A 14,803-nucleotide genomic window follows, 5' to 3' on the forward strand; every position below is an offset into this window, starting at 1 on the left:
CAGTGACGTGCGGTGAGGTAAATGGCTGGGGAAGCACTGGCTAGTATCAGAGCAGGGACGTGCGGTGAGGTAAATGGCTGGGGAGGCACAGGCTAGTATCAGAGCAGTGACGTGCGGTGAGGTAAATGGCTGGGGAGGCACTGGCTAGTATCAGAGCAGTGACATGTGGTGAGGTAAATGGCTGGGGAGGCACTGGCTAGTATCAGAGCAGTGACGTGCGGTGAGGTAAATGGCTGGGGAGGCACTGGCTAGTATCAGAGCAGTGACTTGTGGTGAGGTAAATGGATGGGGAGGCACTGGCTAGTATCAGAGCAGTGACTTGTGGTGAGGTAAATGGATGGGGAGGCTCTGGCTAGTGTCAGAGCAGTGACTTGTGGTGAGGTAAATGGCTGGGGAGGCACTGGGTAGTATCAGAGCAGTGACGTGCGGTGAGGTAAATGGCTGGGGAGGCACTGGCTAGTATCAGAGCAGTGACGTGCGGTGAGGTAAATGATTGCGGAGGCACTGGCTAGATTCAGAGCAGTGACGTGCGGTGAGGTAAATGGCTGGGGAGGCACTGGCTAGTATCAGAGCAGTGACATGTGGTGAGGTAAATGATTGGGGAGGCACTGGCTAGTATCAGAGCAGTGACGTGCGGTGAGGTAAATGGCTGGGGAGGCACTGGCTAGTATCAGAGCAGTGACGTGCGGTGAGGTAAATGGCTGGGGAAGCACTGGCTAGTATCAGAGCAGGGACGTGCAGTGAGGTAAATGGCTGGGGAGGCACAGGCTAGTATCAGAGCAGGGACGTGCGGTGAGGTAAATGGCTGGGCAGGCACTGGCTAGTATCAGAGCAGTGACGTGCGGTGAGGTAAATGGCTGGGGAGGCACTGGCTAGTATCAGAGCAGTGACGGGTGGTGAGGTAAATGGCTGGGGAGGCACTGGCTAGTATCAGAGCAGTGACGTGTGGTGAGGTAAATGGCTGGGGAGGCACAGGCTAGTATCAGAGCAGTGACGTGCGGTGAGGTAAATGGCTGGGGAAGCACTGGCTAGTATCAGAGCAGGGACGTGCAGTGAGGTAAATGGCTGGGGAGGCACTGGCTAGTATCAGAGCAGTGACGTGCGGTGAGGTAAATGGCTGGGGAGGCACTGGCTAGTATCAGAGCAGTGACATGTGGTGAGGTAAATGGCTGGGGAGGCACTGGCTAGTATCAGAGCAGTGACGTGCAGTGAGGTAAATAATTGGGGAGGCACTGGCTAGTATCAGAGCAGTGACGTGCGGTGAGGTAAATGGCTGGGGAGGCACTGGCTAGTATCAGAGCAGTGACGTGCGGTGAGGTAAATGGCTGGGGAGGCACAGGCTAGTATCAGAGCAGTGACATGCGGTGAGGTAAATTGCTGGGGAGGCACTGGCTAGTATCAGAGCAGTGACGTGTGGTGAGGTAAATGGCTGGGGAGGCACTGGCTAGTATCAGAGCAGTGACATGTGGTGAGGTAAATGGCTGGGGAGGCACTGGCTAGTATCAGAGCAGTGATGTGCGGTGAGGTAAATGGCTGGGGAGGCACTGGCTAGTATCAGAGCAGTGACTTGTGGTGAGGTAAATGGATGGGGAGGCACTGGCTAGTATCAGAGCAGTGACTTGTGGTGAGGTAAATGGATGGGGAGGCTCTGGCTAGTGTCAGAGCAGTGACTTGTGGTGAGGTAAATGGCTGGGGAGGCACTGGGTAGTATCAGAGCAGTGACGTGCGGTGAGGTAAATGGCTGGGGAGGCACTGGCTAGTATCAGAGCAGTGACGTGCGGTGAGGTAAATGATTGCGGAGGCACTGGCTAGATTCAGAGCAGTGACGTGCGGTGAGGTAAATGGCTGGGGAGGCACTGGCTAGTATCAGAGCAGTGACATGTGGTGAGGTAAATGATTGGGGAGGCACTGGCTAGTATCAGAGCAGTGACGTGCGGTGAGGTAAATGGCTGGGGAGGCACTGGCTAGTATCAGAGCAGTGACGTGCGGTGAGGTAAATGGCTGGGGAAGCACTGGCTAGTATCAGAGCAGGGACGTGCAGTGAGGTAAATGGCTGGGGAGGCACAGGCTAGTATCAGAGCAGGGACGTGCGGTGAGGTAAATGGCTGGGCAGGCACTGGCTAGTATCAGAGCAGTGACGTGCGGTGAGGTAAATGGCTGGGGAGGCACTGGCTAGTATCAGAGCAGTGACGGGTGGTGAGGTAAATGGCTGGGGAGGCACTGGCTAGTATCAGAGCAGTGACGTGTGGTGAGGTAAATGGCTGGGGAGGCACAGGCTAGTATCAGAGCAGTGACGTGCGGTGAGGTAAATGGCTGGGGAAGCACTGGCTAGTATCAGAGCAGGGACGTGCAGTGAGGTAAATGGCTGGGGAGGCACTGGCTAGTATCAGAGCAGTGACGTGCGGTGAGGTAAATGGCTGGGGAGGCACTGGCTAGTATCAGAGCAGTGACATGTGGTGAGGTAAATGGCTGGGGAGGCACTGGCTAGTATCAGAGCAGTGACGTGCAGTGAGGTAAATAATTGGGGAGGCACTGGCTAGTATCAGAGCAGTGACGTGCGGTGAGGTAAATGGCTGGGGAGGCACTGGCTAGTATCAGAGCAGTGACGTGCGGTGAGGTAAATGGCTGGGGAGGCATTGGCTAGTATCAGAGCAGTGACGTGCGGTGAGGTAAATTGCTGGGGAGGCACTGGCTAGTATCAGAGCAGTGACGTGCGGTGAGGTAAATGGCTGGGGAGGCACAGGCTAGTATCAGAGCAGTGACATGCGGTGAGGTAAATTGCTGGGGAGGCACTGGCTAGTATCAGAGCAGTGACGTGTGGTGAGGTAAATGGCTGGGGAGGCACTGGCTAGTATCAGAGCAGTGACATGTGGTGAGGTAAATGGCTGGGGAGGCACTGGCTAGTATCAGAGCAGTGACATGCGGTGAGGTAAATGGCTGGGGAGGCACTGGCTAGTATCAGAGCAGTGACTTGTGGTGAGGTAAATGGATGGGGAGGCACTGGCTAGTATCAGAGCAGTGACTTGTGGTGAGGTAAATGGATGGGGAGGCTCTGGCTAGTGTCAGAGCAGTGACTTGTGGTGAGGTAAATGGCTGGGGAGGCACTGGGTAGTATCAGAGCAGTGACGTGCGGTGAGGTAAATGGCTGGGGAGGCACTGGCTAGTATCAGAGCAGTGACGTGCGGTGAGGTAAATGATTGGGGAGGCACTGGCTAGATTCAGAGCAGTGACGTGCGGTGAGGTAAATGGCTGGGGAGGCACAGGCTAGTATCAGAGCAGTGACGTGCGGTGAGGTAAATGGCTGGGGAAGCACTGGCTAGTATCAGAGCAGGGACGTGCAGTGAGGTAAATGGCTGGGGAGGCACTGGCTAGTATCAGAGCAGTGACGTGCGGTGAGGTAAATGGCTGGGGAGGCACTGGCTAGTATCAGAGCAGTGACATGTGGTGAGGTAAATGGCTGGGGAGGCACTGGCTAGTATCAGAGCAGTGACGTGCAGTGAGGTAAATAATTGGGGAGGCACTGGCTAGTATCAGAGCAGTGACGTGCGGTGAGGTAAATGGCTGGGGAGGCACTGGCTAGTATCAGAGCAGTGACGTGCGGTGAGGTAAATGGCTGGGGAGGCATTGGCTAGTATCAGAGCAGTGACGTGCGGTGAGGTAAATTGCTGGGGAGGCACTGGCTAGTATCAGAGCAGTGACGTGCGGTGAGGTAAATGGCTGGGGAGGCACAGGCTAGTATCAGAGCAGTGACATGCGGTGAGGTAAATTGCTGGGGAGGCACTGGCTAGTATCAGAGCAGTGACGTGTGGTGAGGTAAATGGCTGGGGAGGCACTGGCTAGTATCAGAGCAGTGACATGTGGTGAGGTAAATGGCTGGGGAGGCACTGGCTAGTATCAGAGCAGTGATGTGCGGTGAGGTAAATGGCTGGGGAGGCACTGGCTAGTATCAGAGCAGTGACTTGTGGTGAGGTAAATGGATGGGGAGGCACTGGCTAGTATCAGAGCAGTGACTTGTGGTGAGGTAAATGGATGGGGAGGCTCTGGCTAGTGTCAGAGCAGTGACTTGTGGTGAGGTAAATGGCTGGGGAGGCACTGGGTAGTATCAGAGCAGTGACGTGCGGTGAGGTAAATGGCTGGGGAGGCACTGGCTAGTATCAGAGCAGTGACGTGCGGTGAGGTAAATGATTGGGGAGGCACTGGCTAGATTCAGAGCAGTGACGTGCGGTGAGGTAAATGGCTGGGGAGGCACTGGCTAGTATCAGAGCAGTGACATGTGGTGAGGTAAATGATTGGGGAGGCACTGGCTAGTATCAGAGCAGTGACGTGCGGTGAGGTAAATGGCTGGGGAGGCACTGGCTAGTATCAGAGCAGTGACATGTGGTGAGGTAAATGGCTGGGGAGGCACTGGCTAGTATCAGAGCAGTGACATGTGGTGAGGTAAATGGCTGGGGAGGCACTGGCTAGTATCAGAGCCAGATTTACAGATACATACAGTATATGAACCTGAGGGTACATGTGGGCATTATACAAAGGTGCCGCAGTATATAGTGCTGGAAATTTGGGGTGTTTTGATCAAAAATGTGTGGAAAAGGTAGAGAGGGGAGGCAGAGCCTCACCTGCCATAGACTTTTAACTCCAGAGTTTTGACTATAAAAATTATTAGAATAATACAAAGAAGATATTTATAATATTTTCTTTACATTTTTCTTATAATTTTTTTAGTCAAAGTATGACAGGAAAGGCCCTGCCTCACCTCACTGCTAGATTTATACTTATATGATGGTTTTTCAACCTCAAAATATTCCCTTTACTGTACATGCAAAGATTGGTCTCAGCAGTGCATTTATTTCATGCAATTGCACCATCTGTATTAGTCCCCCTATATACAGTAATTACCAGTGGTGCTGGTAACTATATATAATATCACTATAAATTACTGGATCACTTCCTTTATTTAAATTTCCTTTTCTTCTCATAAAATACTGCTCGGTCCAGAGTCATCTAAACTTATTGTGCGAGAGAAGACATGAAGACCGTCTTACATGTGTCCCGTTGGGTTAACAAAATAAAAGTTTTGCCGTGCGACGCTGCACGCTGGCGAGAGTGGCGCAGTGAGTCCCCTCAGCCTGGCGCATAACCAGTGGGGGTCACTATCAGCTTGATCGCTCCCCCCCACAGGAATAGGAGACTCCTCCGGCTGCTGCTTTATCAGCCACAAGCAGTCTCCCAGTGCAGCCCCAGCACACAGCAGCGTGTGCTGGGCTGCTGTGATGTAAGAGGGGGGGAGCAGTGCCGGACCCGGGCCCCCGCCGGGCCCCTCCAGTAATCCCGGGTCCAGGTAATTAGTACACCCCCCCCTCTCGGCGCCCCTGGCTGCGCATAAATAGCCCGGCTTAATATGTGACAGCAGAAGCCATTTGTGGGTGGTGACGGGCTGGTCTCTAGAAACGGGGGAGTCGTGGTGCGAACGCAGGCGTGCCTGAGCGCTTTAACGCCATTTCAGAGACGTGCATAATTAAGAGGCAGCGTCATAGTACATGTCACTTGGTTGTATTTTATACTGAAGTGCTCGCAGTGCTTGCTGTAGGGTATAGTCAACCACAAGCGCTGCGTATGCATCCGATGGTACCCGATGTTACCGATGGTTGCATACACTTCCTGGAGATGACGTGCGCAAGTGGGCGTCTTTACACTGGCTGGTGGGCATCTGCATACACAAAGTGATCAAGACATAGTGGGCATGCTAATGCCTTGCCGTGTGATCACCTGCCTTGCCAAATTTGCATACGCATCATGCGGGCGAACGCATCTAACGAGCAGGTCTGAATCAAGCCCTAAGTCCTATGTTATAAGTCCTGTGAAGTATTTTATTATTTCTGAAACTCATTTTGAAAACTTTTCCAGAGATCCTGTGGTCTTCACACATTAGCCGTATATCTGAGCAGACAACACATTATGGGGAATGTAACATTAGTGTCTGTTATGGCTGTAGGCAGGTTTGCTGAGAGTAATCTTTGGCTCAGGTGGTGCCACATCTTGGTCTCTGACCTGGCTGCATAGAAAACTTCAGCTGGACGCTGTTGGCCTCACATTGGGTGGGATGTATCATGCATCCATTGACCTATCTATAATGGGTGCAGGGTGTGCGATACACACAGGACCCTGGAGCACACCATAAATCCATATTTATATTTACCACTCCGGAGTCCCGTTTGGTCGACACTGCAATACAGCAGAAAACACTGGAAAAATGGAGCCGGGGTAATTTTCCTGGTGTTTTGTGCATCCGCCAAAGAGAAGTCTCCGGGAACGTGGCACATCCACCATGTTCCCGGAGACCTGAACATGTGCAGTAAGTTCTGGAATAAAGCCATGGTCTACTGTGCTGCCAGAGAGGAGGGGGACTGCACGTAGTTTGCACACGGGCCCTCTACTCTCCTCAACTGCTTTAGCTTGGTGATTATACTGGGATTATAATCACCAAGCCGCTGTGGGGAGGGGTGTCACAGCCTCCCAGTATAATCACCACGCAGCTGTGGGGAGGGGTGTCACAGCCTCCCAGTATAATCACCACATAGCTGTGGGGAGGGGTGTCACAGCCTCCCAGTATAATCACCCAGCAGCTGTGGGGAGGGGCATACATGCCTACTCTCCCGGGAATCGCGGGAGGCTCCCGATTTTTCGGGTAACCCCCCGCGATCCCGGAAGAGTAGGCATATCTCCCGCATCCCGCCCACTTCCTAGTGAAGTGGGCAGGATGGGGAGATTTTACCTGAAATTATCGGGTCCGTCGGGAAGGGGCGGGGCTAAATTAGGCAAATCGCGTCATTTAGCCCCGCCCCCTCCTCACGGACCCGCGAATCACGGGGGTTTTCTGTAAAGGGGCGGGGCCTAATGCTGTCTATCGTCTGGTCCCGCCCCCCGAAGAGGAGAGCAGCAGGTCCCCCTCCTGCTCCTCCCGGAAAGCTGCCCAGCAAAGTAGGTAAGTATGGGGAGGGGTGTCACAGCCTTCCAGTATAATCACCAAGCCGAAGTGGGGAGGGGTGTCACAGCCTCCCAGTGTAATCACCAAGCCGCTGTGGGGAGGGGTGTCACAGCCTCCCAGTATAATCACCAAGCAGCTGTGGGGAGGGGTGTCACAGCCTTGAAGTATAATCACCAAGCAGCTGTGGGGAGGGGTGTCACAGCCTCCCAGTATAATCACCAAGCAGCTGTGGGGAGGGGTGTCACAGCCTCCCAGTATAATCAGCAAGCAGCTGTGGGGAGGGGTGTCACAGCCTCCCAGTGTAATCACCAAGCAGCTGTGGGGAGGGGTGTCATAGTCTCCCAGTGTAATCACCAAGCAGCTGTGGGGAGGGGTATCACAGCCTCCCAGTATAATCGCCAAGCAGCTGTGGGGAGGGGTGTCATAGTCTCCCAGTGGCCTTTTAAAGCACAATAACATATGGAAAATGTAACACAGCGATATATGGTGAAATTACTGATCTATATGTCAATTATATAAAAATTGTACTGCACTCAATATAATTACCAAATTCCCTTTGGTATTTAACTAACATCTAATAATAAACAGACATGTAAATAAAATTGTACATAAATCATAGCAGCCTATACAGTAACTAGGGGTGTGCACCGGCCACTTTTCGTGTTTTGGTTTTGGATCTGGATCTTTCTTCGTGTTTTGGATCTGGATTGGTTTTGCCAAAACCACCCTTCCGTGTTTTGGGTTCTGGGTTTTGTGTTTTGGATCTGTATTTTCTTTAAAAAAAGCATAAAAACAGCTAAAATCACAGAATTTGTTGGTTTCTCTGCTCCTATGCTATTATTAACCTCAATAACCTTAATTTCCACTCATTTCCAGTCTATTCTGAACACCTCACACCTCACAATAGTGTTTTTATGTCCAAAAGGTTGCACCGAGGTAGCTGGATGACTATGCTAAGCGACACGAGTGGGCGGCACAAACACGTGACCCATCTAGGAGTGACACTGCAGTGGCAGACAGGATGGCAGTTAGAAAAACTAGGCCCCAAACTGTACATAATGCAAAGAAAAAAAAGAAATGCAAGATGGAATTGTCCTTGGGCCCTCCCACCCACCCTTATGTTGTATAAACAGGACATGCACACTTTAACAAATCAATCATTTCAGCGCCAGGGTCTGCCACACAACTGTGGCTGAAATGATTGGTTCGTTTGGGCCCCCACAAAACAAGCTGGCAATTAATGTGTCCCTGCACAAACTGGCTCTACGGAGGCAAGATGTCATCCTCATCCTCCTCATCCACCGATTCCTCACCCTCTTCAGTGTGTACATCCTCATCCTCACAAAGTATTAACTCGTCCCCACTTGAATCCACCACCACAGGTCCCTCTGTACCTTCTGGAGGCTGGTCTCCCTGGAAGAGCTGATAATTCATTTTGATGAACATCATCTTCTCCACATTCTGTGGAAGCAACCTCCTACGCTTTTCGCTGACAAGGTTCCCGGCTGCACTAAACACTCTTTCGGAGTACACACTGGAGGGGGGGCAACTCAGGTAAAATAGAGCCAGCTTGTACAGGGGCCTCCAAATTGCCTCTTTTTCCTGCCAGTACAGGTATGGACTGTCTGACATGCCTACTTGGATGCTGTCACCGATGTAATCCTCCACCATTCTGTCAACGGTGACAGTATCATATGCAGTGACAGTAGACATGTCAGAAATTGTTGCCAGGTCCTTCAGTCCGGACCAGATGTCCAAACTTGGTCCTGCCTGCCCTGCATCACCGCCAGCGGGTTGCTTAGGATACCTAAGTTTTTTGCTGGCAGCCCCAGTTGCGGGAGAAAATGAAGAAGGAGCCGTTGACGTGTCACGTTCCGCTTCAGCTGACAGTGTGTTCACCAGCAGGTCTTTGAACCTCTGCAGGCTTGTGTCGGCCGGAAAGAGAGACACCACATAGGCTTTAAACCTAGGATCAAGCACGGTGGCCAAAATGTAGTGGTTTGATGTCAACAGATTGACCACCCTGGAATCCTGGCAAAGCGAATGAAGGGCTTCATCCACAAGTCCCACATGCCGAGCGGAATCGCTCCGTCTTAGCTCCTCCTTCACTTTCTCCAGCTGCTTCTGCAAAAGCCTGATGAGGGGAATGACCTGACTCAAGCTGGCTGTGTCTGAACTGACTTCACGTGTGGCAAGTTCGAAGGGCTGGAGAACCTTGCACAACACGGAAATCATTCTCCACTGCGCTTGAGTCAGGTGCATACCCCCTCCTTTGCCTATGTCATAGGTGGATGTATAGGCTTGTATGGCCTTTTGCTGCTCCTCCATCCTCTGAAGCATATAGAGGGTTGAGTTCCACCGCGTCACAACCTCTTGCTTCAGGTGATGGCGGGGCAGGTTCAAGAGTGTTTGCTGGCGCTCCAGTCTTCGGCACGCAGTCGCTGAATGGCGAAAGTGGCCAGAAATTTTTCGGGCCACCCAAAGCGTCTCCTGCACGCACCTGTCGCTTTTCAGAAAATTCTGCACCACCAAGTTTATTGTGTGAGCAAAACATGGGACGTGCTGGAATTTGCCCAGATGTAATGCCCGCACAATATTGGTGGCGTTGTCAGATATCACAAATCCCCAGGAGAGTCTAAGTGGGGTAAGCCACTGGGCGATGATTTCCCTCAGTTTCTCTAAGAGGTTGTCGGCGTTGTGCCTCTTACTGAAACCGGTGATACATAGCGTAGCCTGCCTTGTAACGAGCTGGCGTTTCTGAGATGCTGCTACTGGTGACGCTGCTGCTGTTGCTGCGTAAGGTGATACATCTACCCAGTGGGCTGTCACAGTCATATAGTCCTTAGTCTGCCCTGTTCCACTTGTCCACATGTCCGTGGTTAAGTGGACATTGTGTACAACGGCATTTTTCAGGACACTGAGGACACTTTTTCTGACGTTTCTGTACAGTCTCGGTATCGCCTGCCTAGTGAAGTGGAATCTAGACGGGATTTGGAACCGGGGACACACTACCTCCATCAATTGTCTAAATCCCACTGCACTAATGGCAGATACCGGACGCACGTCTAACACCAACATAGTAGTCAAGGCCTCAGTTATACGTTTTGCTTCAGGATGACTGCTGTCGTACTTCATCCTCCTCGCTAAGGACTGTTGGAGGGTCAATTGTTTAGTAAAAGTAGTGGTGTTCCTACTTCCTCTCTGGGATGATGAACGACTCCCAGCAGCAGCAACAGCAGCAGCGGCAGCAGTAGGCGTAGCAATGCAGGATCCTCCAGAGGAATCCCGGATAGGAGAGTCAGTCATGCCAGTGACATGGCCTGCAGGACTACTTCCGATCCTGACTAAGGAGGAAATTGACGAGGAGGGAGTTGACGGTGTGGTTTGCAGGCGCTTGGATACAACAGGACAACGGGATTTAGGTGTCCCTGGACTGCTTACGGTCTTAGCCAAAGTTTCTGAACTTGACAGTAACTTTTTATGAACGCGCTGCAGGTGCCGTATAAGGGAGGATGTTCCTAGGTGGTTGACGTCCCTACCCCTACTTATTTCACCTTTACATATGGTACATATGGCAAGACAGTTGTTGTCCGGATTTGGATAGAAATATTGCCAGACCAAAGAGGTGGAATGTTTGGTCTTCTGCCCAGGCATGACCGTGATGGGCTTTTTCATCCCACAGACAACAACTGTCTCCCCCGGAGCCTGATTTAAACAAACCACATCACCATCAGAATCCTCCTCGCCAACTTCCTCCTCAGCGCCAGCTACACCAGTATCCTCATCCTGTTGTACTTCAACAGTGACATCTTCAATTTGCATATCAGCAAGTGGACTGTGGGTGCTCCTTTCAGCACTTGCAGGGGGCGTGAAAATGGTGGAAAGAGCCACCTCTTCCCGTCCAGTGCTGGGAAGGTCAGGCATCGCAACCACCACCACACTTGGACTCTCCTTGGGGATTTGTGATATCTCCTTAGAAAGCACAGTTCTTCGCTGTGCTTTTGCCAGCTTAACTCTTTTGATTTTTTTAGTGGGAGGAGGGCTTCCATCGTCATGTGAAGCTGAACCACTAGTCATGAACATACTAGGGATCGACCTTAGCCGTTCCTTGCCACTCCGTGTCGTAAATGGCATATTGGCAAGTTTACGTTTCTCTTCAGCTGATTTAAATGTCTTTTTCAAGGTCATTTTCCTGAACTTTGCCATTTGGGATTGTATGTGCCCTCTACTATGACATTGGGCATCGGCCTTGGCAGACGACGTTGATGGCATGTTATCGTCTATGTCATAACTAGTGGCAGCAGCTTCAGCACTAGGAGGAAGTGGTTCTTGATCTTTCTCTATTTTATTTTTATCGGAGAAAGTTTGGTCCTCCATTTATGTTATATCGATTTGATATATACGTGCGGCTAAACACAGAAAATAATTTTTTTTTTGGTTTGGACTGGAGTGTACTTTCGGGGGTTACAGCACCCTTAACGGTCAAGCCAGCCGACCCTTTACTTATGACACAGGCGCACGCTTGGCACTACTTTGTTGATACACGTGCGGCTACTGCGCACACAATTCACAAACACAGAAAATAATTTTTTTTTGGTTTGGACTGCAGTGTACTTTCGGGGGTTACAGCACCCTTTAACGGTCAAGCCAGCCGGCCCTTTACTTATGACACAGGCGCACGCTTGGCACTACTTTGTTGATGCACGTGCGGCTACTGCGCACACAATTCACAAACACAGAAAATAATTTTTTTTTGGTTTGGACTGGAGTGTACTTTCGGGGATTACAGCACCCTTAACGGTCAAGCCAGCCGGCCCTTTACTTATGACACAGGCGCACGCTTGGCACTACTTTGTTGATGCACGTGCGGCTACTGCGCACACAATTCACAAACACAGAAAATAATTTTTTTTTTGGTTTGGACTGGAGTGTACTTTCGGGGGTTACAGCACCCTTTAACGGTCAAGCCAGCCGGCCCTTTACTTATGACACAGGCGCATGCTTGGCACTACTTTGTTGATGCACGTGCGGCTACTGCGCACACAATTCACAAACACAGAAAATATTTTTTTTTTTGTTTGGACTGGAGTGTACTTTCGGGGGTTACAGCACCCTTTAACGGTCAAGCCAGCCGGCCCTTTACTTATGACACAGGCGCATGCTTGGCACTACTTTGTTGATGCACGTGCGGCTACTGCGCACACAATTCACAAACACAGAAAATATTTTTTTTTTTGTTTGGACTGGAGTGTACTTTCGGGGGTTACAGCACCCTTAACGGTCAAGCCAGCCGGCCCTTTACTTATGACACAGGCGCACGCTTGGCACTACTTTGTTGATGCACGTGCGGCTACTGCGCACACAATTCACAAACACAGAAAATATTTTTTTTTTGTTTGGACTGGAGTGTACTTTCGGGGGTTACAGCACCCTTAATGGTCAAGCCAGCCGGCCCTTTACTTATGACACAGGCGCACGCTTGGCACTACTTTGTTGATGCACGTGCGGCTACTGCGCACACAATTCACAAACACAGAAAATAATTTTTTTTTTGGTTTGGACTGGAGTGTACTTTCGGGGGTTACAGCACCCTTAACGGTCAAGCCAGCCGGCCCTTTACTTATGACACAGGCGCACGCTTGGCACTACTTTGTTGATGCACGTGCGGCTACTGCGCACACAATTCACAAACACAGAAAATAATTTTTTTTTGGTTTGGATTGGAGTGTACTTTCGGGGGTTACAGCACCCTTTAACGGTCAAGCCAGCCAGCCCTTTACTTATGACACAGGCGCACGCTTGGCACTACTTTGTTGATGCACGTGCGGCTACTGCGCACACAATTCACAAACACAGAATATATATTATTTTTTTAGCACTTGGGGGGAGCACCCCTGATGGACAGAGCACCCCCTGGACAACACTACAGCACCCCTTTAGGACTGGGACACTGCACAGGACTTTGGAGTGGACACAGCCCCTATGGAGAACTGACTGCACAACACAGTCCAGCCAGCCCCTATGGACTTTGAAGTAGTGGACACAGCCCCTATTAACAACAGCAGCACAGCACAACACAGCCAGCCCCTATGGACTTTGAAGTAGTGGACAACAGCAGCACTACACTACACTACACTACACAGCCCTAACTCCCACCCTCCCTCTTCACTGTCCACAGCCGAGTGAGAAAATGGCGCCGACGCGGGTACCTTATATAGGATCCAAAACCCGCGAGACTCGGAAGGCGGGATGATGACGTTTTGCCTCGATTTCAGATCCGAGTCAGGCGGGAAAAGTCGAGCCTGATTCGGATCGGACTCGGATCGGGGGGGCTCGGGGGGGTTCGGATTTCAGAAATCCGAACCCGCTCACCCCTAACAGTAACCATATAATCCCCTTCACAGGAAATACACAGCCAGTATATTACATGCTCCTTTGTATTTTCCGTCCAGTATAATTGGATAATGACGCTGGTGCCAGTTTGCATGGTGCTACTAATGGCTACGTCTTAAGATGCACCAAGCGGTATTTGATGATGTAAGGTCCTTGCCCATTAGACGCACGGCTGTACCCCAGGGATGGGCTTGTAGCGGTATTAGCATAACCCTGCAGAAGGAATACTGACAAAACACACAGCAGCTGTCATCTCAGGGCCTGATTCAGCAAGGAACGCACGGATACAGACGCACGCACCCGACTGCTACGAGAATATGATAATCAATGCTTATGCACGGAGACCGCAGCACAAGATGCAGACGCCCAGCCCCATACTAAGTTGCCCATCTCCCTTTACTCACAGCCTGATCAGCACGCAAGATAGCGTAAACATCAGTAACATCGAGAACCATCGGACCATTAGCATAATAGTGGATGACCTGACCTGCCGCAGGAATTTGTCCGCTTCCCGTGTACAGCTTACGGTATGGCTGCGTATGCCGCCACACTGCCTTAATTATACACGCCCCTATAACGACGTTATAACGCCTGCGTTTGCCTGACCACCCCCAGTCACCACCCACAAACGGCCCTGCCTGTCAATCAATATCGGAAGGGTCTGCATACACACTGCGTGTAGTCTGCGTACCATAACACGATCGCACTGGCTAGTTCACCCACACACACTGCGATGCATACGGATGCGCAGTGCGAAAACATCGGCCAAGTGCGTGCGTTCTCTCCTCTGCGTTCCTTGCTGAATCAGGCCCCATAGATTCAGGCCCCATAGATTGCAATGAGGCTCCTATTCCGGGTGTACGATGTTATTATTCTCATAGATGATGGACAGAGCCACTTTCACCTCTCACATTTTGTTTGTTTTTCAGAGCAGATCTACGTACATATCACTTGGTGGCTGATTTTCATTTTCGCTAAATTGTTACTTGTTCTAGGATTCTTTTACTGCTGGAAACTTCATTGTTATACACAAAGTAAGTGATAGAGATGATGGATATTATTATCATTTGTAGCAGTATAATAGCAGATAATATTGATAAAAATAAATTATGTTACAGTATTTATTAGATAATATTCTGTAGATATAAGAAATAAACAGGGATTACATTTACCATATAAAGGATAAAGGCCCTCATTCAGAGCCACTCGCAAGCGGCAGTACGCTCGTTCCGAGCGATGTTCGCACATCTGCGCATGCGTACGGTTTTTAGTACGCATGCGCGAACCAGTCAGTGCGGCCAAAAATCATTTGTACGCAATATAGCGAGTGCCTGCTATTTTGAGTGACAGAATGAGGCGTATGTGGGTGGTAACAGGGGAAGGTGCTTGAAAACGGGGAGTGGAGATCCGATCGCAGGCGTGCTT

The 14,803-nt window shown here is 50.8% G+C and overlaps 1 protein-coding gene across 1 annotated transcript in view; it reads left to right on the plus strand.

Annotated features, from left to right (window-relative positions):
- LOC148442976 (cell surface glycoprotein CD200 receptor 1-B-like) overlaps positions 1 to 14,803 on the plus strand; it is a 60,350-nt gene that overhangs the window by 33,524 nt on the left and 12,023 nt on the right. The window contains exon 4 of the mRNA XM_088463442.1: positions 14,308 to 14,412. Coding sequence (XP_088319568.1) covers positions 14,308 to 14,412 — 105 coding nt within the window. The remainder of the gene's footprint in view (positions 1 to 14,307; positions 14,413 to 14,803) is intronic.

The sequence above is a fragment of the Taudactylus pleione genome, unplaced genomic scaffold (genome assembly GCF_031769625.1).
Source record: "Taudactylus pleione unplaced genomic scaffold, aTauple2 ptg001374l, whole genome shotgun sequence".
Classification (NCBI taxonomy): domain Eukaryota; kingdom Metazoa; phylum Chordata; class Amphibia; order Anura; family Myobatrachidae; genus Taudactylus; species Taudactylus pleione.